At 42.9% G+C, this 23103-nt stretch overlaps 1 protein-coding gene and 1 non-coding gene across 4 annotated transcripts in view; one reads left to right on the plus strand and one right to left on the minus strand.

Moving 5' to 3' along the window:
• RGL1 (ral guanine nucleotide dissociation stimulator like 1) overlaps positions 1-23103 on the minus strand; it is a 272222-nt gene that overhangs the window by 54971 nt on the left and 194148 nt on the right. For all 3 annotated transcript variants that reach the window (XM_070473951.1, XM_070473949.1, XM_070473950.1), the window contains one exon: positions 14514-14591. In XM_070473951.1, coding sequence (XP_070330052.1) covers positions 14514-14591 — 78 coding nt within the window. The remainder of the gene's footprint in view (positions 1-14513; positions 14592-23103) is intronic.
• Positions 11390-11493, plus strand: LOC139037568 (U6 spliceosomal RNA). The gene has a single exon (XR_011490454.1). It is a non-coding gene; the product is annotated as a U6 spliceosomal RNA (small nuclear RNA).

Consider the following 23103-nt stretch of genomic DNA (forward strand, 5'->3'; position numbering starts at 1 on the left):
TAAAATGTGAAACTTTGAAAATTTCAAAAAGGAACGCAACGTCACAATATCATGACAGAGACCACAGGGTTACTGGCCAATGGGTTTTCCACCTTACCTTTCCTGGCTCTACTCCTAAGATCTAATGTGCATTCTAACCAGAACTGGTTAGTTGGAAAGATGTAGAGACCTTAATAATTAAAGAAAAGCCCTGGTTAAAAGTCAAAAACTTACAGGAAAGGTGTGACAATTAAACTAGAGAAGCTACTTGGCTCTGGACACAGAATATGAGATTCAAGAAGAAAAACCTGGTTTCCACCCTCACTGTGCCACCTATGAACAACGGGAGCTGGACCAGTCACTTAGCTCCACTGACCCTTACCTGGAGGGAGACAATAACACCTGCCATCATCAACCTGACACTGATTGGCTGAGTTTCAAATGACATAATGCCAATACGGATACTGAGATATCTGGAGAGAAACATGACTGTTTGCAGTCTTAAGACTACTAGCCATAAGTCACAAAAGGGAGGGATTAAGAAAGGTATGGCTCAATGAAAATCAATCAGTACTCATGGAAAGAACTCAAAAAAGTTGCCACATAAAACAGAAAGTGTGACACGGGATCCAAACCATACTTCGACAACACTTGTGGCTCCAGGTCTGCTGAAAGAATCACTGTGAGCAGCTACATGCGCGTGTACACACCCAGGCACACACAGCCCTGAGGCATCCTCCTCAGGACAGACCAATTCAGGAACATAATGCATAACACAAACTACAAAAGGGGTCCCCAATCAAGATCTAATGCCCGATGATCTGAGGGGGAGCTGATGCAATAATAACAGAAGCAGAGAGCACAATAAACGTAACGTGCTTGAATTATACCAAAACCGTCCCCCTCTTCCCCTGTTCAGGGCGAAATTGTTTTCCACAAAACTGGTCCCTGGTGCCAAAAAGGTTAGGGACCACTGATCTACAAGACATGCTTCTTCAATGATCCGTGAAGACTGAAGAAGCAACTTCTGAAGCCAAATGGAAAGACTATGACATGACCTAAACTCAGTAAAGAGAAAAGCCAGACAAGACTTTCTTTGCCAAAGTAGTCTTTGTAGGTACAGAGCAAAGTTCCTCAGGCCCAAGGGAAAGTGTGTGTCTGATTAAGAAGGATGGGGTTGGGGGTGGGAGGGGTCCAGATCTGATGGCAGAGCAGACAACCAGGATCGCTTTCTCTACCTCAGGCATTCTTGGCAAGAAGCAAATCCTTGTAGTATGTGAACTTTTTCCATCCTACAATGGTCTGCAGGGTAGGAAGTCATGCCCAGGCCTGAAGGCGGCTTCTAAGACTTTTACTTCTAATGAAAGAAAAAATTTCCCTCGGGAAAATGAATTCACTAATCCAACTAATATCTGTCGACTATCCTTTATTTTCCATATTCACAAAAGCTATTCATGTAATGAATGTCACGATAGGGGAGTCGAGGGCATTTGCCTTTAGAGAACGTGAACGTGGTCAGAGCTCCAGAGAGTGTCTTCCTGAGTAAATGATGTTAAAAGACCTTAGGATAGGGAGGATTAGCAGAGTGAAGGCTCTGGGGTAATAGCATAGGCACAGGTCCTGAGGTGAGAGAAAGCAAAACACTTCTAGGAGTCGTAAGGAAGGTCTGTTTAAAGAACAGGGAAAGAGGGGAGAAAGGGAGCATGATGAGATTTGCTATACTCATTCAATTTCTTAGCCAAATAGAAATCACACTTAATAATAGTTGACTGGAAGACACTGGACAAATGTCTTAGGTGAGAGGTATAAGGAAATAGTACAAAACTTCTAATCACTCTCAGGGACCTTCAGGTATGCAATGCAGAATAAGAGGGCTGACTGAGGTGAGCATTAGGCTGCTATTATGCTCAAACCACAGATTTTTAATGCATATGGGGATTTTAAGGTAAATGCATTAAATCATTTTAAAATCCCACAGGTAGTAAAATACTCTAGAATTGGCAAAAGGTTTAATGAAAAAAACTTCTAGGCATGAAGTCATTGCTCCCATGATGTGAAACTTCCAAGCCAAGAAAGAGGATTATTATGATAAAAAGAATAACTCTGGTCATTTAGAGTTGCTTTCTCTCCCCAGAAATCTAGGTGAGATAATAATTTATTGCTACTTAATCATCAGCAGAAAATAAGACATGGAAACATTTTTTAAAAGCAGCAAAACATTTTTCTATTTTAGGATATTCTCCAAGAAGTGGATCTTTCCCTAATATAGGTAACAAAAAGGTAAAAAGATTCGTGCAGAGGGTGGCCTCTGAAGCAGTGGAGCATGGGACTTTGCCAGCCCTTTCTGGTGGGAGCCAATGCACTCTGCCCGCCAGGGAATGAAAGCCAAGTAACCCTGACACTGACCCTGAGCTCGACCCTCCACCTGGCTCTCCCGGTCACAAAACAGTTTTCTTCTCTTTCCGGGAAGGCTGCCAGTTAGAGTCTGCCTCTGAGACCCCTAGCTAGATGGTTTTCCTGAGGACAAAGAACAAAGGAAGGTGCAGAGAGGTTTTGTTTTTTGTCCACCACTCCCCCCACCCCGTTTTTGCCTGAAAAAGCACATAAAGGATGGAAAGATTACCAGTACTCACCAAGGTAATCTTGCAATACTTTCTTGTACATTTTTCGTACATTTTGGTACTAGCGGTGAGCAGGGATTAGAACCCTGGGAGGGAAAGTGAAAGAGAACTTAAGAGAGACCCGGGGAAACAAATGTAAACAAAGACAGAGTCAGGGCTACGCACCTGAAGGCAACAGAGGACAGAAAAGCCAGTGAGGGGCCATGGGGCAGTTAAAAAGAAGAGAAAGAGCTCCGGGGCAAGAAGGAAGAAGAAAGGGATTGTGACAGGAAGGACACACAGGGTAAATATGGGTGGGAAAGGGCCAAGAGTAGGAGGAGATGAGCTCAAAACCAATAACGCAAAATCAAGTGTTTACACACCTGTCTTTCGTTCCCAAACTACACGTGCAAGCCCTGGCATCTGAAGGCAAATCTGCAGAAACTGGAGAGAACTGCTGTGCAGAGACTTACCCCTATATCACCAAACCTTCCTCAGTACATCAGTGACTGCACTCTGTCAGACAAAACGAAGAAGTCTCCTAAATGCCTATATTTCATGAGCAGCATAGCCGACGCGGCTAAACACACTCTCCAGAAGTCAGACTGACCCACTGGCTGGTTAGACTAACCTAACCTCATTACGCCTCAGGCTCCTCATCTGTAAAGTAGATGTAATAACAGATCCCTCCTCACAGAGCGAGTCCTACAAGAGATAACACATATGAAGGACTCAGCACAGATCCTAGGGCATAGTGAGTGCTCAAAACCATGAGCTATTTCTGTTATTTTAAAAAAGAGGAACTGCAGTCTGTAAGATCAAGGACTAAAGGCAAAAGGAGCTGCACATAATCACTGGGTTCTAGCTGAGAAGTTGTTTTCCTCAGGGGTGAGTTAATGAATCTGACAGTGCTATACACAGACTGTGGAACTGAATAAGTAAATGGAAAGGGGGTAGAAGCCAGCCTTCTCACTGCTGGAGAGGAAACTTACAAATAAGCCAGGGGACAGGGCTAGAACGGTCCATGTGGTAAGGATTGGAGCTGAAGACATCAGTAAGAATTCATGTTTAACGTAACGTATTGATGGTTATACGTAAGGATACGTACAGACATATATAGTCACATAATTAATATACACATATATTTCCTAGCCATGTCAGCTGAGAAGGCCTAAAAGAAATGACACCCCAGGAGCAATGAGCACATCTCAGACCCAGAGCTTGGTTTCTGGTATCATTCTCCAATAAAAAATAAAACAGGTCTCCTTGAAGAAATGGCTGATTCTAAGACTGGGATGGGAAACATACAAAGTGAGTCCAGAACATCTTACAAGATGGGCTCAAACACAACACTGGGGGCATGTGAAAGGGACACAGGAGTCAAACAGAAGAGCTCCCAATGATCAAAGCTGAAACAATCTGAGCAACAAAATACAAAAAGTAGCACTGTGTTGTATCCCACAGTATAAATGAATATCCACAAATCTATGCTGGTGTAAACAAAAGACTGAATAAATTAATAAAGTGAAAGTCACTCAATTGTGCCCGACTCTTTGTAACCCCATAGACTATGGAAAAGTGGAATTCTCCAGGCAAGAATACTGGAGTGGGTTGCCATGCCCTCCTCCAGGGGATCGTCCCAACCCAGAGATAGAACTCAGGTCTCCTACACTGCAGGAAGATTCTTTACCAGCTGAGCCACCAGGAAAAGCCCAAAAATATTGGAGTAGGTAGCCTATCCCTTCTGCAGCAGATTTTCATGAGCCAGGAATCAAACTGGGGTTTCTTGCATTGCAAGTGGATTCTTTACCAGCTGAGCTACCAGGGAAGTTCAAATTAATAAATGGAGAAGACAAATCTCGCATGCAGAAGAATTTGGTGATTGGCTGTATCTCTTTCTAATAATGATGGCCAGAATTCACTGGCTGCTTCATAGGAAGAGTTCCTGTGTTAAGTACTCTGTATCCTTTCAATATCCTCCTAGTAGCTCCATGTGTTGCTCCCATTTTACGGGAACAAATTCCCATCCAAATAAGGTGGGTAAATACTCCACCCTAAAAGAGGGGAGCAAAACAAAAGGGTTGTGCATAATGACTTCTTTCCAACCAATACAGAATGGAAAGCAAGGGGGAAGAAAGAGACATTTGCTGTGAGATACCTGAAAAATAACTACTTCATCCAGATGAGCAAGAACAACATCAACCATTATAAATCACTCTGATAGTATGTAATGAGAATGGTATTTTATCTCTTGTGACATTTATCTCAAAACCTCATAACTTCAGTCTAACTAGGAGGGAAAATGTCAATCTAACTACAAGAAAAATTCTAACAAAGAGGTGCTATGTGTGTGTGTACTCCGTTGCGTTCGACTCTTTGTGACCCCACGGGCTGTAACCCACCAGGTTCCTCCACCTGTGGGATTTCCCAAGCATGAATGCTGGAGTGGGTGCCATTCCCTTCTCCAGGGGATCTTCACAACCCAGGGATTGAACCTGAATCTCGTGTGTCTCTTGCATTGGCAGGCAGATTGTTTACCACTGGCATCACCTGGGAAGCACAATTAAAGGGATATCCTAAAGTATACCTGACCAGTACTCCTCACCTATCAAGGTCATCAAAAACAAGAAAAGTCAAAAACTGTCACAGTCAATAGGAACCTAGGGAGATATTTCAACTGCAGGTAATGTGGTGTTCTGGATGGTCTTGGAATAGAATGGGGCCATTAGGTAAAAAGAAAAACAAGGAACTGTGACTAGACTATGAACTTTCATGAACAATGTGTTGGTTCAATGGTTATAACAAATGTTCATACTCGTGTAAGAAGTTAATAACAAGGGGAACTGTGAGGAAGGTATATGGGGAACTCTGTATTACTGGCTCGATTTCATATAAATCTAAAACTGTTTAAAACATTTAAAATGTCCAAAGGGGAGTGGGGGGAGCGGAGATGAACAAGAGGGTCCAACCTAAGTACTTAAGAGAAATAGTCTCACTCGCATCACAGGGAAAGAAGTAGGGGCCACACAGGACGGAGGTTAAGGCCTGGGTTAAATCCCTCTCTCACTTATTCATTGTATGACCTTGGAAATGCTCCTTAGTCTCTCTGTGTCTCAGACTCCTCATCTGTAAAACAGGAACAACACATGGAGCTACTAGGAGGATATTGAAAGGATACAGAGTACTTAACACAGGAACTACTCCTACGAAGCAGCCAATGAATTCTGGCCATTATTATTAGAAAGAGATTCAGCCGATCACCAAAAATTATTTTTTAGGGACCTCAGTAACTCATTATTCTCTGATTTCTCATAGTCTGAGACCGGAATTTTTATGCTATAAATAGACCTCTAATGAAAAAACTTGCTGAGGCCTTCTACACTTTTCACCATTAGAATGGAGTTTCCGCTGGGGATGACAGATGCTAGGATGCACCAAGAACAGGAAACAGGCACTCAGATGGAGTCCTTCTTTCCTCACATCCTGCAAACCATCTCCTTCCCCAGGAAACAAGCCTAACTTCCACATTTCTAACAGCTGTTTGGGGCCCTTGCTCAGGGTGTTCACTGAATAATAAAGCCAAGCCAAATGAGGAAATAATCCCAAATTGTACAATCTCAGAATGCTAACAAGCTAAAGCATTTGTCGCAAAGGTGATGCTGTACCTAGTGTCTACAGCCCTTTTACTGTGACAGAGACAACTGCAATGTGTGAGGAGGGACGACCGATCAGGATTCACGCACACCAGAGACTCCAACACTCTTTTAGAAACAGCAGCCCCAACAGCAAAATGGTGAAAAACCCAGGTCCTGGAGTCAGTTGGATCTGAGATCAAATAACAGACGTGTCATTAACTAGCTGCTTGATCTTAATCAAAGTGCCTCACTGTTCTGAAACCTCAGTTTACACACCTATAAAATCAGGACAATATCTCACAGCATGTTTGTAATAGTAAAAGAAAATACAAAATGTGGATAGCTTTGCACTAAAGCAAGCACACCTCCAACTGTAGCCAGCGGCAGTGGCCAGGCGGTGACGGTGGTGTCATCGTTTCCACCACCTCTGAGCCTGCAGGGTGACGGAGTGACAGAGTCTGGTTGTGACTTTTGTTTGCCTTTCTCTGACATGTAGAGAACCTTAGGAGTTTTCTCAGGCAGCCAATTTTTCTTCTTTCTGAATCAATGATGATCAATGTTGTTTCATTCCTCCACTGTCAGAAAAGTATTAACTTCTGCTTGGGAGCCTATACTCTTCCCTTAAACACACAGTTTTGATTCAGGATTTCAGTGACTTCTAAAACTATCATTTCTAATTTTCTTTGTCCAGGGTGGATGTTTTAAAGATAACACTGGGCTCTTTTATCTGATGTACTGCACCTCCATTTCTTCTTTGGTTTTACTTTTAAAAAATATTAATTTCACATTATAGTCTTTAATTCTTCCAAGATTAGAGTTTTAAATCTTATTTTTGCTCTGTTTTTTACCCCTTTTCCTTTGCCCCATTTTTGTTACAATTACTCAGATTAATTTCAACTGGTCTGTTGGGTTAGTTGAGTTTGATGGAATGAATATTGATTGCAAACTCAATGAGAAGATCTTGTAATACTTTTCACTATAAAGTTTCCCAGATATTAAAAGAATCACAGCTAAATTCCTTGAACTCATCTCTCTTTTCTTTCATTTCCAATATCTTAGATTGCTACTATTTATATGGTAACTAAAATCTTTACCAGTAACTAAAATCTGATGTGACTATTTACAACTTCTGGGAAAAGATTACATGAATGACAATCATATCTGAATGTGTGGATACAAAAGTAGAATGATTTCAACCATTTAAACCATTGCTAAGGTACAGAGTTTTAGGAAATAAAACATGGCATTCCAGGAGGGAAATGATGAGAGTCAATTAAAGAAAACAAAACAAAAACTATTTCAACATTAATTATAGAAGTCATTTTAAAAAGGAATAAAAAAGATTCCTGAAGAGAGAGTTTTAAACCTCTTTAAATAAAGTTAAGCATGCCTATGTATGATATTCTAATATCAAATATATTTCAGAGAATGAGGATTCATGGTGTCAAGGCTCTATATGGTTAATATTACTTCTTCATAATCTCACTTCTGAATTCAATGACTATCATAAATCTGAACTAAGGAAAGCTTCCTTTTTCCATCTGGTTCAGATTTTATATATTATTCTAAAGAGATAGCATTTCATCATGAAAAATGTCAGCAGGAAGGAGAATGAATACAGGCAAACGTGTTTTCTTCTGTCATAGGAAGTGAGTTTCCCTATTCCCAAACAGTGGCAAGTTTAGGGATTATAGAAATAAACATAGTATGACTTCTTATTTATATCATTCTAGTACTAACATCAGAAATCCCTGTGTGCAAAGATTCTAGCATCTAAAAGCCTTGGAAGTTGAATTCCTTGCAACTGAAGGAATTCTCAATTTAGCCAGATAACATAGAAGGTTCTGATATTGCACAAAGCCTAAACCGGGCATACTCAGGATTAGAAGTCACAGCACATTCAGATACTTTTTGAAATTCATGAAGAACACTAGCCATTTGTGGTCCAAGACACCAGACACCAATCTTTCATCGTGACTGTTTCATCTGTATTTCCACATTTTGCCTTCTTTTAAGTTCTTTCATCCTTTGAAAGGTTGATTAGATCCATCCATATTCAGAAGTACAGTAAAGACTGTTATCTTGGGATTTGGGAACCTGTATCAAATGTAAGCCTTGCTCTATGCTTTACATTAAAAACTGAAAAACCAAACAATAGTTGAGTATTTTCCTTCTCATATTTAAGCCCAGTAGTGATTCCCCACCACCACCCCCCTCACCCTTGGACTGCAAAACTAAAGACATCTGTCCTAAAACAGGATGTTTACTTCTTTGAGTGTCACTGAATTCCTGCCGTCTGTTTCCCACCTGAAATCACAAGAACACAGATTCACAGCAAAGGAAAACAATGGGCATTTTGCTGCTCCTTGTCTGACCCCACAACACAATGCTTTAGCCCATCTCTTTATCATGATCATAGAGAGCGGTTCTGATGTCATGATTAATAACAAGCAAACCAAAGAAGCTGTCTATTTTTTCTTTCCTATTTTTATCAAAACAAGTTACATAGTCTTTCCAACAGAAACAAGCAGTCAAGGGCACCTCTCAATCAATCAATATAATATTTGGATCATATCTCTGTTTCTGATGCTCATTTTTTAAAATTAATTTAATTATTTTAATTGGAGGCTAATTACTTTACAATATTGTGGTGGTTTTTGCCATACATTGACATGAATCAGCCATGGGTGTACATGTGTCCCCATCCTGAACCCCGCTCCCACCTCCCTCCCCATCCCATCCCTCAGGGTCGTCCCAGTGCCCCGGCTTTGAGTGCCCTGTTTCATGCATCGAACTTGGACTGGTGCTCACTTTCATTTTTAAGAAGATGAGAAGAAAACTAGATAAATTATCCTGGGCTTCCCTGGTGGCTCAGGTGGTAAAGAATCAGCCTGCAATGCAGGAGACCCGGGTTCAATCCCTGGGTTGGGAAGATCCTGGAGGAGGAAATGGCAACCCACTCCAGTACTCTTGCCTGGAAAATCCCATGGACAGAGGAGCCTGGGGGGTGGAGGTGGGGGTTCTAGGCATCATCAAACTTGAAAGAATCTCAGAGCACTCATTTCTCAGGTAAAGAGACTGAAACTGAGAGAGGTGAAGTGATAGGTCAGATGGGTGGCAGGTGACAGTGACGGATGAGGACCTGAATCTGAGTCCTCCAGTCTCGTTCCCCGGGGCCTGTCATTTTCCGTAAAGCTGGCTCCACAACCTCCTCAGCACTGGATTCACCGATCATAAGAAGAGACATGAGGGACTTCCCTGGCGGTCCAGTGGTTAACACTGCATACTTCCAACCCAAGCGGCACAGGTTCGATCCCTCATCAGGGAACTAAGATCCCACATGCCATGTGACCAAAATAAAAATAAAAAATACATTAAAAATAGCAAAGATTTATTATTGCATACTTAAAAAAAAAAAGAAGGGACATGAATAAGTAAATTTCCAGACAAGTGTGGCATTATTTTCACATATGTTTAGATATCCATAAATAAAGACCGTTTTCACTTGAGGATACAGCCTCGTCGCCGTGCAGCAGGGTTTCTCACCCAGGCACCACTGATGTTCAGGGCCGGGTAATTCTTTGCTGTAGAGGGGAAAGAGGGCTGTCTTGCGCATGGCAGCGTGTCTGGAAGCAGTCCTGGCCTCTGCCCACTAGAGGCCAGAGCATCTCCCCACCAAGTTGAGACAACCCAAAATTTTCCAGATGTTGCCAAATGTCCTCTGGGGGCAAAACTCCCTCACTGAGAACTGCCATGTAGCTGGATCTCCCACACATCAATCAGCCACTGGGGTGTCTTCAGTCCCTGCTCCACGTCAACTGCCACAGCTCTGGGATAATCAACCAACTTCCCATGTGTTACAAGTGGAATGGAGAAGCTACTTCTCTGAATTCATCTCAGAAAGACAAAGCAGGGAGCTTACTGAGTTATAGAAATGATCAGACAGGTAGCATGTGAAAAATAGAACAAAAAGATAATGCTGAAGTGAGATGAAAAATAATGAAAGGAGAAGTGGTGGACGGGGTGGGGGGCGATGGGGGAGGGGAAGCAATAAGACAGACAGAAGAAAGGGAAATGGAAAGAAGAAAGAGGTCAGCAGAGAGAAGGGATTTTCACATTCTGGTATTTGTAGGACAGAGCGACCCATTATATGAAAAAGTGGCATATTTTCATCAGGCATAATTTTTTTTTAAAGGCAACTCAGTCTGAGGAAGAGGGTCAAGAACTTTCTACCAATTCACTGTGAGGCTTTAGGAAAAGACCATTGTCCCCGGATGATGGACCCCTCAGGGGAGCTCTCTGTGAAGGCTCTTTGTTAAGGCCTCATATGCCTAAAACTGTAAAGCCCTTTAAAACAGCTTATCCTGGAGTCTCACCCACGGTTACTGTTCCTGGTGTACAATGAATCCAAATGAAGGTTTATAATAGGTCTTTAAAAGCCTGAGCACGACTCTTCACATCCAGGGTACAAATCAATTTTCTTTAACTGCTACTTCCCAGAAACCTATTTCATCTCAAAACACCCCCTGGGAAACAGAAAAGCTCTGGATATTTTTCATATTGTTACTCCCCTCAGAGTGTTCAGGTGGCTAGTTAAATGGTAGCTCTAGATATGATGAGATTCCAAACTACATAGATGACAACATGCTTATTTCTGAATCTGGTCACAGGTCAAGGTTACATTTGATAAGCTAGCCACTCAATCTGTACAGTATCTCTTCTTTCATGTATGTTTTAAAGCACTCATTATAAAAACCTTCCTTTTTTAAAAATTGTTATTTCCATAGGTTTTCATGGTCAAACAAAATTAACAGTAACAAAACCCCTCTAATCCTGTGATCCTCAAACTTTAATAAAAGGCATAGAAATCACTTGAGGACCTTGTTAGAATAGATTTTAATCTAGATCTGAGGCGAGGCCTGAGATTCCACATTCCTAAGAAGTTCTCGGGTGATGCTGAGATGGCTGGTCCATGGACCACACTTTGAGTAAGAAGGCTGTTAGGTCTCATGTGGGACTAACCATTGAGTCTAATCAGAGTCTGCCATGCATATCAGTGAACAGGGAAATATGTGTGGATGAGAAGTGGAGAGCACGTGGTCACGAAGGATTTAGGGCTGGGCAGCGGCTTTTAGACTGGGCACAACGACAACGTAATAAAGAAATACAAGAGGAGTGCTCACTTCGGCAGCACACACACTAAAATTGGAATGATGCAGAGATTAGCACGGCCCCTGAGCAAGGACGACAAGCAAATCTGCAAAGCATTCCGTACTTCTGAGAGGGGACATATGTATACCTATGGCTGATTCATGTTGAGGTTTGACAGAAAACAACAAAATTCTGTAAAGCAATTATCCTCCAATAAAAAATAAACTAAAAAAAAAAAAATACAAGAGGAAAAAAAAAGAAAATCATAAGCCTAATCCAGCCTAATCCATCCCCTCAATTTACCTATCTGATTATGCTGCTTCCCTCCTGCGAAAACTTCAGGGCTGACTGCCCATTTAACCAGGGAAAGTCCAAACTCGTGAGAAGTTCAACCCTTTCATGAGAGCTTCAGCTCAACTACCCTCACTCAACATGTACACAGTGAAGCAGCCACCCCGATTCCGTGGTGCTCCTCCAAATGTCATGCATATAACATTGCCCTGATTTGGTCCCACTGCCCCCTCTTCCTAAATGGCTCACCATCCAAATCTTCGCCCTCCTTCAAAGCCAGCTTCAGATGTCATTTCTTCAGGCTTCTTTGGTGGACCAGTGGTCAAGAATCCACCTTGCAAGGCAAGGGATTGATCCCAGGTCCGGGAAGATCTCACCTGCTGTGGGGCAACTAAGCCCATGTGCCACAAATGCTGGGCCCACACTCTAGAGCCTGTGGTCCTAACAAAAGAAGCCACCACAGTAAGAAGTCCATTGCCTCAACTAAAGAGGAGCCTCCACTCACTGCAACCAGAGAACACCTGTGTGCAGCAACAGAGACCCAGCACGGCCAAAAATAAATATTAAAAAAAAAATCACCTCTTTCAGGAAGCATCCCCAAGCCTTCTAGGAATAAGGTAATAGTTCTGCTCACCACACCCTGCACCCGGCACTCAAACACCTACACTGGTGTGTTTGGTTTTCTGGAAGGTTATGTATGGCCCAACCAATAAAATTAAGAAACTATCTGAAACCTAACTCAAGAGTTAAAAGAGTACCCAGTTTCCTCATCTTTCCATCCCTGGCTCCTAGAGAAAGGAGTCCGTCATCCAACCCTCTGAAGAATTTAAAATTCCATCGGATTACCTCCCCAGTCTTTTGATCGTAAAATGAAACCATGAGTGATTTCAGCACCCTGGCATATAGCCACCTACTCAAGAACCCTGGTGGCTCAGCTGGTGAAGAATCTGCCTGCAATGCAGGAGATCTGGGTTCGATCCCTGGGTTGGGAAGATCCCCTGGAGGAGGGCATGGCAACCCATTCCAGTATTCTTGCCTGGAAAATCCCCAGGGACAGAGGAGCCTGGTGGGCTACAGTCCATGGGGTCGCAAAGAGTCGGACACAACTGACCGACTAAGCACAACAGTAGCAACTCAAGAACCTCATTCCTTCAGCAGCCTGTACCCCTGCATCATGGATTTTTCTTCAGTGGCTGCCGGATCATTTTCATCAGGATAAACCCTCTTTGTAAACAAACACAACAAAAAGACCATGCCTTGCCTCTTCCTCCACCCCATTTCTCTATTCCCCTTTACAACGAAACTCCCAAGGGGAATTAGTAGACTTGCCTTCCCCACTTCCTCCCCTTCGATCCTGTCTTGACCCACACCTCCATTCACCAAAACGGCGCTTGTCAAGGGTGCCAAAGACCGAAGTGGGGCAGAAGCAGGAGTCATTCCCAGACCCCTCTCACTCGACGTCTGGGCAGCATTAGACACAGTTGGTCACTCTCCCTCTGAAACCCCTTTTGTACTAACCTTCTGGAACACAGCTTCTTTCTTCTCTGTGCCCATGCCTGTTCCTTTCCAGTCTCTTCTGCTGGACCCTCCACTTTCCTAACTGGAGGGAACCAAGCCTCAGTCTTTGGACTTTTCCCCTCTCTATCTACCCTTCAACTCCACGAGGTCATATCTGGCCCCATAGCTTTAAACGCCATGTATAAACTAAGGATGCCCAAATGTCTACCAGTCCAGACTTCTCCCGGGGAACTAGACTCACCCAATTACCTCGAAATCAATACACCTAAGAAGAAATTGTTGACACAAGCTCCCCTCTAAGCCAGCTCCTCCCACCAGACTTTCTCGTCTCACGAAGTCGGGGCTCTGGTCTATCAGGCGCTCACACACAACCCATGGAGGCGTCCGTGCCTCCTCCGTCTCACCTGCCGCATCCACTGCATCTGTGATCCCTTCAGCAACACCTTCGAGAGCTCTGCAGGGGCGGTTACTCCCACCTGTTGTTACTCCCAGGACAAGGACGACTGCTGTTACTACTCGAGTCTGCGCTGCCATCACCCCCTGCCTGAACCCGTGAGAGGGTCCTAACCGGGCTCCTCGCTGCCACTCTTGCCCCGTCTCCAGTGTCATCGTCTATTTTCCACACAGAGTCAGAGGAGGTCTTTTAAATAAGGCAGGCCATACCACTATTCTCCTAAAGCCTTATAAGTCTTTCTTATATTCCTTAGAATGAAATTCAACATGCTTCCCCAGACCCTTGAGTCTACATGTGACGAGGGGCCCCACTACCCTCCAGATCTCCTGCCCCAGCACTTGCCACTTCCTTCAAGCGGCTGCAGTCTCATCCACCTCTCTACTTTTTCTTGAACACTGTTCCTGCCACAGGGCCCCTTCCATAGTCTCCCTTTCTGGACATTCACAAGGCCTCACCTGCACTATATTCAGGATTCTGCTCCAATGTGTCTGGATCAGACAAGAAAGCCCTTTCCTGACACCTTGTGTGACTCAAACTCCACTGGAATCTAGCCCTCTTGCACTACTTCATTCATTTTTGTGTGGATTCTCTGTCTCTCTCTCTCTACTAAAACATAACCTTCGTAAGAACTGGGACTTACTTATTTTGTTATAGCTGCATCCCTTAGCACAGGGCCTGGCAAACAGTGGGTGATCAATACCTTTTTACTGGATGAATAAATGAATATCATTTTAGATGGTCAAAAAATAATTCTATGACTTTATGCATTATGGAAAAAAACCATGACAACATTCCAAAGGGACTTTAAAACTCTACTAAATTATAGTCTTTTAAGATAATAAGTCCTGACAGAGAGCTTGTAATGCAGAGGAGAGGCACACTCACTTCCTGATCACCGTCTTGGACTCTGATGAACTTTGGCCTCCATCTTCTTCACAGTTTGGGCTTGTCAGGTTCCCATACCTTTATAGATAAAAACAAACACACAAATATGTAAACAGAAAACACAGTGGTGCCAGAAAGTTGTATTCTATCTCAACTACAAGATAAGAGTTATACTTTTCAGGAGTACTTAAAGAAAGTAACATTTGTGAAATAGCATCCAAAAATGATACTGTATTTTTTATATTTATTTAATGTGTATATATGTATATATATACACATATATATTTGTATATATGTATATATATATTTTTTCCATATATATATATATATATACATATATATGCAGAATTTCTATCTGTATGCATATACACACACACATATATTTACTCCAACAGAAAAGCAATTTAACGATGAATCACACCACTTAAAACTTTCTCTTACTACTCAACGTTTCTTTGAATATTTTAGATGAACTTGGGCTTTTCCTCTCAGCAGGAGAATCAGTCATTACATGAGGCACAGATGGGAGATTCCTCCTGAGTTCTGGAGCATCAACCCCCCACCCCTGCCCCTCTCTGTATCCACTGAAGGAACACGTGGCTTTGCTTGCTCAGCCTTCATGCCTGCACCACATGTGGGCACAAGCTGATCACTCCATGCTCTGCGTATGAGTCTGGTCTCCTTGAGGATAAGTTCTATTGAAGCAGCATTACGGGAATGGTTCTGAACCCTCAGGTTAGGCTGAGATAGGGACAAGGACAGAAGAACAGAATCCTCATGTCTCAACAACAATGAGAGCAGCAGTGTGTACCTGGAGGCTGGTCCAGGCTTCCCCAGCCACTTAGGGAGGGCGACACAGGGGCGCAAAGCAACCGGTGCTTAAATTTTAAAATCTCTCTCACTGCAAACTCAAAACCTGCTCAATAATGGATTGCTCCCTAGTCACACTGTTAGGTGTCCTTCCAACTCCATAGGTAATGCAAGTCTATTTCATACAGAAATATCATGTTCCATTTGGCTCAGAGTATACATTTAGTAAATTCACTTCAAAGTCTTAAGGAGTAGCCTATGTTATTCACTTAGAACACCTAGACTATTTCTGCAGTTTCTCTTCCCGCCAGTGGAGCATTCGGAGATTCCTTGGAGTTTCACAAGCTGGCGATCTGTCCCAAAGTTCTGGTAACAGAAATTCTATAACTGGCAGGGTTTACATTTTTAAAGAGCACATTTTTGTCTTCCACTAATGGGATTAAGGGCCCCAGGACCCTTATGGTTCCTCGTTCTGAGGATTTACAAGTCCTTTAAAACATAAAAGCCCGCCATCTGGTTTGACCGAATGCCAGTCCATCTGGTCTCCCCATCGCCCTATCCCAGGAGGTTCCAGTGTACGCCCTTAGGCTTTAGCCTCCCCCCGCCTCCCTTCCACCTGCTCCTTTCTCGAGCTCATCAGCCTTATGGACTTCTTGGCCTCCCAAAGATATTTTCCACTGGCCTCCGCCCTCCCTGTTCCTCTTCATTCTGCACCTGCTATTTAGAGGCTCCCAGGGTTACCCTTTGCTTTCCCTGAGATAAGAACCAGGCAGATTAAGACTAATACAGGCCCCCCGTGAGCAAGGCAGGGCTGGGGAATGAGGTTCCTAGTAAATAAACAGAGCGGGATTTCTTGGCTCTCTCTTTGGCCACCATCATAGCGAACCCTGTCCTCATGTTCCCTTACAACTGACTCTGTGGTTTATTTAAGTAGGAAAGATGAGGTGAGTGCAGTGAAGTGGGGGGCCACCATGCCACGCCACCCCTTTGACCAGACTGACCCATCAACTCTTGCCCCCCAGCCCTCAGTGACTAAATGTGGCATTTTGTTTTCGTCACATTCTGTGCGCCTTCGTTAATTCTCTCTCTGGTTATCCTGGAAACACTGCACCAACTAGAAGCTCTGAGAGATAGAAACAAAAGGGCAGAAAAGCCTTTACAAGGGAAAGATACACATTCTCTTGCTCCTGATATTCTTTCCAGAGATGATGTTTATACTAAAAATCCCCTAACCTTCCTATCCCATGTCTTTACTTAAGCGTCTCATATTCAGCTGCTCTTTCTCTACAGTTTGTAGGCCCATAACTGAAAGGGTAGTTGGGATAACATGAACACCCATCACAGTTCTGTTCCCAGATGATGCCACAGGTGCAGTCAGACGGGTCATGGACTAAGCAACTGACAATGGTGAGTGAGCAAAGTTCTCTTTCTTTAGTGAACCTAGTACCATCTGCTCAGAATAGATACTCCTCCCCACCAGCAGAGAATCGAGAGGCTCATAATCAGGACCAGCATGATTGGTTGGTAAAAACTCAGAGACCAATGAGAACCATCAATAACAAGCCTCGCGTGTGTTGGCACACATGGTCCAGGTACTTGGGCTCCAAGGCTGCAGCATGCCTAACTCCTCTGCCCAACCCACAGGAAATCCTTTCAGTTCTGCCTTTATAACATATCCTGAATCCTAGCACTTCTCATCACTTCCATTCTGGCTCACACTGCCGCCATCTTTGGCTGAGATCAATGCAACAACCACTTAACTCCTCTCCTGGCTTCTGCCAAGTGATGCTGTTCATTCCACTGCTCGGCTCAAAACCCTCCTCCGGCTTCCACTCTTCTCCACCCTGAGAAAAGGTCCATGTCTTACCTGTCTCCCAAGGCCCTAAGTGACCTGCCACTTGATATCTCTGACCACATTTCCTACACTCACTCAGTCCCCTCTGACCTCACTGGCTCCTCCCCACATCAGGCATCCTCCTGCCTCAGAATCTCTGCACTTGCTGTCAACTGCTTCCCAGGCCCACTCTAATGCCGCACTCCCTGGGCTCCTGCAGGCCTCAACTCCAATATCACTTTATCAGTGAGGCCTTCCCTGACCATCCTATGTAAAAGAAACACTAACACCACTGCTTTATTCTCTTCCACAGCCTTGAATACCTTCCAGCATACTGTACAATTAATATAGTTGTTATGTTAACTGTCCATGAGAACATAAACCCCATAAGAGCAGGACTTCTGTCTCTTTAGAGCTTAAAACAGTGCCTAGCACCAATAGGAATGTTGATGACTATTTCTAGCGGGGTTCTCTAAGCAGACATGAAGATGAACTTCCTAACAACTAGGTTCAAAATTGTCTCTATAAAAGCATCATGTGACTTTTTACTTATACACATGTCTTAACCTGTCCGTGCCTTCATTTCTAACAATCTAGGAGGATAAAAAAGCTTTAGGATAGCTGGTATCATTACAGAAAATCTGAAATTAAAATGCAAAAGTAATAAATAAGATCTTAAAGATCTTGATGGCATAGGCAGTATAAAATGCAAAATAATATAAAATAATGTATGTATATAGTTTTACAGAGGAGACCTTTAGAAGCAAGATAAAATTAAAAAGCCAACAACCCTCTGGAATTTAACAGACTAGGGAGAGGATAATTATTTGCCCCTGCACTTTTCTCATCATTAAGAAGAATTAAATCTTACAGAATAGAAACTAGACCAGAATTGGAAATAAGTTCTCTTTAATGTTCAAGCTAGGTCATTTGAGAGTTAAGAGTTAGTTTTATGAGATTAAGAGTGTTTCTTTGATGTTTCCTGGACCCTCTCATAGCTTCCCATCAAAAACCAAAGTCAAGTTCAATTCATTTACTCCAGGGGAGTAAATAAAGGGTGTGTGTGTGTGTGTGTGTGTGTGTGTGTGTGTGTGTGTGTTTAATTAATGAGTTGCTACAGACAAACCTGTCAACAATGTCACCTCCAATTTCTGCAAAACCTCCCTAGGATTTAAGATCAAAGCTCCAACCTCTTAAGAAGGCTTACCATTGAGAAACTGCCTTTCTTTAAATGGTAATTCAAAAAACTTAAATTAAAATACAAATTATCAGAATAACTTCTGACACAGTTTACTCTATAGTCACAAGGCAAAAGAAAGAATTGTGAATGTCTTCTAAAGTATAAATTATTTACTGTTACCTAGAAATGACTAGAAAAAGAGAAAAAACTCATGCTTAACTGGTTGCTAATATTTAAACAGGAAACAGTTATTTCCAAGGGGAATGGATGTATTGTTTGGAGCCTATCTGGGCAGAAAAAAATGTTTAATGTGTGTTTGAAAGGAGGACCAGGGACACCTGTAGTTCAGAGAAATCTTAAGATAACATTAACCCCGGGACAGCCCTTCTGGTGGGGTGGGACGGGGGGCAGCTTTCTAAACTCTACTCCCTAACAGAAGAGTCTCAGCAACATCAGACCAGGATGGGGATAATCCTAAAGAACATTTCAGGCTCCACTTGATTATGGCAAGTGATCCCTTGATAACAGCAGTTAAAAATTACTGAGAGCTCACTACAGGCCAGGCACTGTGCTAAGCACATTACATGGATTGTTTCATTTGGATTGATGGATTATCTCATGATTATCCTATATGGGGCTTCCCTGGTGGCTCAGATAGTAAAGAATCCACCTGCAATGCAGGAGACCTGGGTTCAATCTCTGGGTTGGGAAGATCCCCTGGAGGAGGGCATGGCAACCCACTCCAGTATTCTGGCTTGGAGAATCTCCATGGACAGAGGAGCCTGGTGGGCTACAGTCCATGGAGTTGCAAAGAGTCAGACACGACTGAGTGACTAAGCACATAATCCTATATTATAGAATTATTCTTCTTCCTATTTAATGAATGAGAAAATAAGGCTCAGAGAGCTTAAGCCATTTGCCCTCGAAGACACAGCTAATCAGTAAAACAAGGATTTGAACCTTGACAGTCAGGCTCTAGAGCCCAGCCTCTGAGCCACCACCCTATCATACAAACCACAGTTATTTTGTTTGTTTATTTTATGTATCCCTTCACCAAATGATAAATTCTTTAGGGTTGGAAACCTTGGGTTTTTCACTTAATCATTCTTTTTTTTTTCCACTCATTTAGTCCTCATTATTTGTTAAGCCTTATGTTTGGGTACTATTCTGGGCATTGAGGATACAGCAGTGAATTAACCCTAACCCCTGTTTTCATGGGGCGGGGGGGAGATAAACAATAAACTAGTGAATAGTGAATATATAATAGAGAGATGGTGAAAAGTGCAGTGGAGAAAAAAAAAGAAGCTAAAGGTGCTCAGACATGACTGGAGAGCCTGAGGTGGCAGCTTCCTACGAGTGTCCAGGGCAGGCCCCACGTGAACATGACAATGAACTAAAATCTATCAAGGGTCAGGGAGCAGGCTACAGAGATCTCCAGGAATGGAGCCTTCTAAGAGGAGGAGAGAGTCTATGCAAATGCCCTGGGGGCAGTGACAGGACTATGTGCTTGAGAAACTATGTGCTCAAGAAGGCCAGTGAGACAGAAGCAGAAGAGATGAAGCAGAAACAGAGAAGGAGGTGAGCGTGGAGGCGGTGGGGGCAGAACCCGAGGGCCAAGCCGGCCACGGTCAGGGATTTGATTTCACCTTTTATCACACTTGCTGGTACCTGCCCTGAGCCTGGAGGAGTGCCTGCGCTTGGGGGACACTCACTAAACACTGGCTAAGTGAATTAAATCATGCCCTCGACTATCACGAATCAAAGAGTGGGAGGGAGAGGAGGAGAGGGCAGAAGCCACTTACTGGGGATGACGAGAGAAGAGAGAGGAGGAAGTCAGGGCAGGGTAGACCGCACAGGAAGCCACTGATTCAGGAACCTCTGGGGGCCTTTGCTTTTCTCATCAAGCCCAGCCTGGGAACATCTGAGGCATTTTTTCTTTAACTGACCCACAAGAACACAGGTCAGGTATGAGGAAAATGTTCAGAAGCTGACCTTGACTCAGGATAATGACACGGAGAAATAGCCTGCAGATGTCGGGAACACCAAGCGAGGCCTCAGTGAGGGCGGTGGCCTCTGCACCGCAGAGCAGCTGCTGGGGGGGATGTTTCTAATCACCCTGAATAATATCCTCCACGGTGGGCACCTCTCCACTCAAGTGTGGCCCGAGTACTGGGTCACGGCCACCAAGCCTACCGTGGAACAGTCTTGTTACCATCATGAAGCCACTTATTCAAGGAGAAGACAAAGGTCAGAGACAACGAGGTAAAAACTCCTCGTTCTTGGAAGAGGCCAGCGACGCTGGACAGAGAACCAGGCAGCGTGCATTCACACACGAGGTCCGGTTCTTGAGGCAAAGTTTTCCCATGATTAGAAAAAGCCAGAAGACCCAGAAAGATCCTCAGTCCTCCGTGAAGGGCCCTCCACCTTCCTTGCCCTTCGATTCACCACAGTATCTTCATGTTAGTCCCTGAGAGTTAAGGCAACATTAACAGCGCAAAGAACTTAGTATTTCTGTTCCACTTGACAGTTATGAAATACTGCAAAAATTCTCCTTGACAATATCTTCACCCCCAGCCCTGACCCACAATTGTCTGAATGGGAGACCAAGAAAAAAAAGTCAAGGACTTTATTATCCCTATTCTGCCAGGGGAAGAAAACAAAAAGGTGTCTCTTGCTAGAACTTGATTCTCATTCACACATCAAGTCTTTTCTCAAGTCTGATGGCCTTCGCGCCCTTGCCGTCAGGTTTCTTGGGGTTTTTCCATTCCAAGGCCTGGCCACCCATTTCTCTTCTCTGGCCCACTTGCTGCCCCCAGAGAGCCTGGTGGCTCCTCAGTGCCTCCTCCTTCCACCTGTGGTTGGTAACAGTTCTAAACCATCAGCTGCAGATCTGTCTTATAAGCACACTACAGCCATCACGGCTACAAGGAAGGTTGGAAGTTTGACCAAAGAAACAGGTTAGGACTGGGGGCAAGGAGCAGGCAACACCCTGACAACCAGAGAAGCTGTTTACAAGTCAGGGGTTTCCTTAGATTTAAAATGAATTAATACATTATTAACAACACAGTGCCAGGCTGTGGCTCAGCCCGTGTGCCTAGAGCCTGCGCTCCACAACAAGAGAAGCCACTGCAATGAGAAGCCCACGCACCACAATGAAGAGAAGCCCCTGCTTGCTGCAACTAGAAACAAAGATCCAGCACAGTCATAAATAAAATAAATAGATAAATCTTTTTAAAAGTCAATCACTTTCCTATATGCCAGTAATAAGCAAGTGAAATTTGAAATTAAAAACATACTCCTTTTACATCAATACTCCTGCAAAATTAAAATATTTAGGTATAAAATCAAAATATATATACAAGGTCTATATAAGGAAAACTATGAAACTCTGATGAAAGATATCAAAGAACTACTACATAATGGGAGAGAGATTCCATGTTCATAGGAAGACTCAATACTGTCAAGACGGTTCTTCCGAACTCAATCTGTAGGTTCAGTGCAATCACAATCAAACTCCCAGCAAGTTATTTTGTGGATTTTGACAAACTGATTCTAAAGTTTATATGGAGATGCAAAAGAACTACAGAAAAGCCAACTCAACATTGAAGAAGAACAAAGTCAGAGGGCTGATGCTATCTGACTTCAAGACTTGCTATAATGCTATAGTAATCAAGACAGTGAGGTATTAATGAAAACATAGACAAACAGATCAACTGAATAAAGTTCAGAAATAGACTTGTACAAATACAGTCAATTGATCTTTGACAGAAGAGCTAAGGCAACACAGTGGAGCAAAGGTAGTATTTTCAGAAAATGATGGGTGATGGAACAACTAGACACTGATGTGCAAAACAATGGATCTAGACGAACACTGTACACATTTCAAAAAATTAATTCAAAATAGATCACAGACCTAAATGTAAAACATAAAACTATTAAACTTCTAGGAAAAAAATATGAGAAAACCTAGATGACCTGGGATATGATAATGATCTTTCAGATATAAGACCAAAGTCACAAATCATGAAAAAATTTGATAAACTAGACTTCATTAAAATTAAAAACCTCTGCTCTGCAAAAGACAGTATGAAGACAATGAGAAGACAAGTCACAGACCTAAAAGAAAATATTTTCAAAAGCCCCCTCCGATAAATTACTGTTATTCAAAATACACAAAGAACTCTTAAAATTCAACAATAAGAAAACAAACAACAGAATTTTTAAAAATGGGCAAAAGACCTGAAAAGACAAAGAAGATACAAAAGAATCTTGTATCTTACCAAAGAAGATACACAGATGACAAGTCCAAATATGAAAAAATATTCACTATCATTTGCCATTAGGGAACTACAAATTAAAACTGCAATGAGATACCATTACACACCTATTAGAATGGCCAAAATCCAAAACACTGACAACAGCAAATGCTCTCAAGGATGTGGAGGAACAGGAATTCTCATTCACTGCTCATGAGACTACAAAATGGTGTAGAAACTCTAGGAAACAGTTTAATAGTTTCTTACAAAGCTAAATAAATATACTTTTCTCCCATGATCCAAAATTCTTGCTCCCTGGTATTTACCCGAAGGAGCTGAAAACTTATGTCTACACAAAAACCTGCACACGGATGTTTACAGCACCTTTACTCATAATTGCCAAAACTTAGATGCAACCAAGATGTTCTTCAGTAAGTGTTGCTGTTGTTCAGTCACTCAGCCATGCCCAAATCTCTGCGACCCCATGGACTGCAGCACGCTAGGCTTCCC

Source organism: Odocoileus virginianus, chromosome 11 (assembly GCF_023699985.2).
Source record: "Odocoileus virginianus isolate 20LAN1187 ecotype Illinois chromosome 11, Ovbor_1.2, whole genome shotgun sequence".
Classification (NCBI taxonomy): domain Eukaryota; kingdom Metazoa; phylum Chordata; class Mammalia; order Artiodactyla; family Cervidae; genus Odocoileus; species Odocoileus virginianus.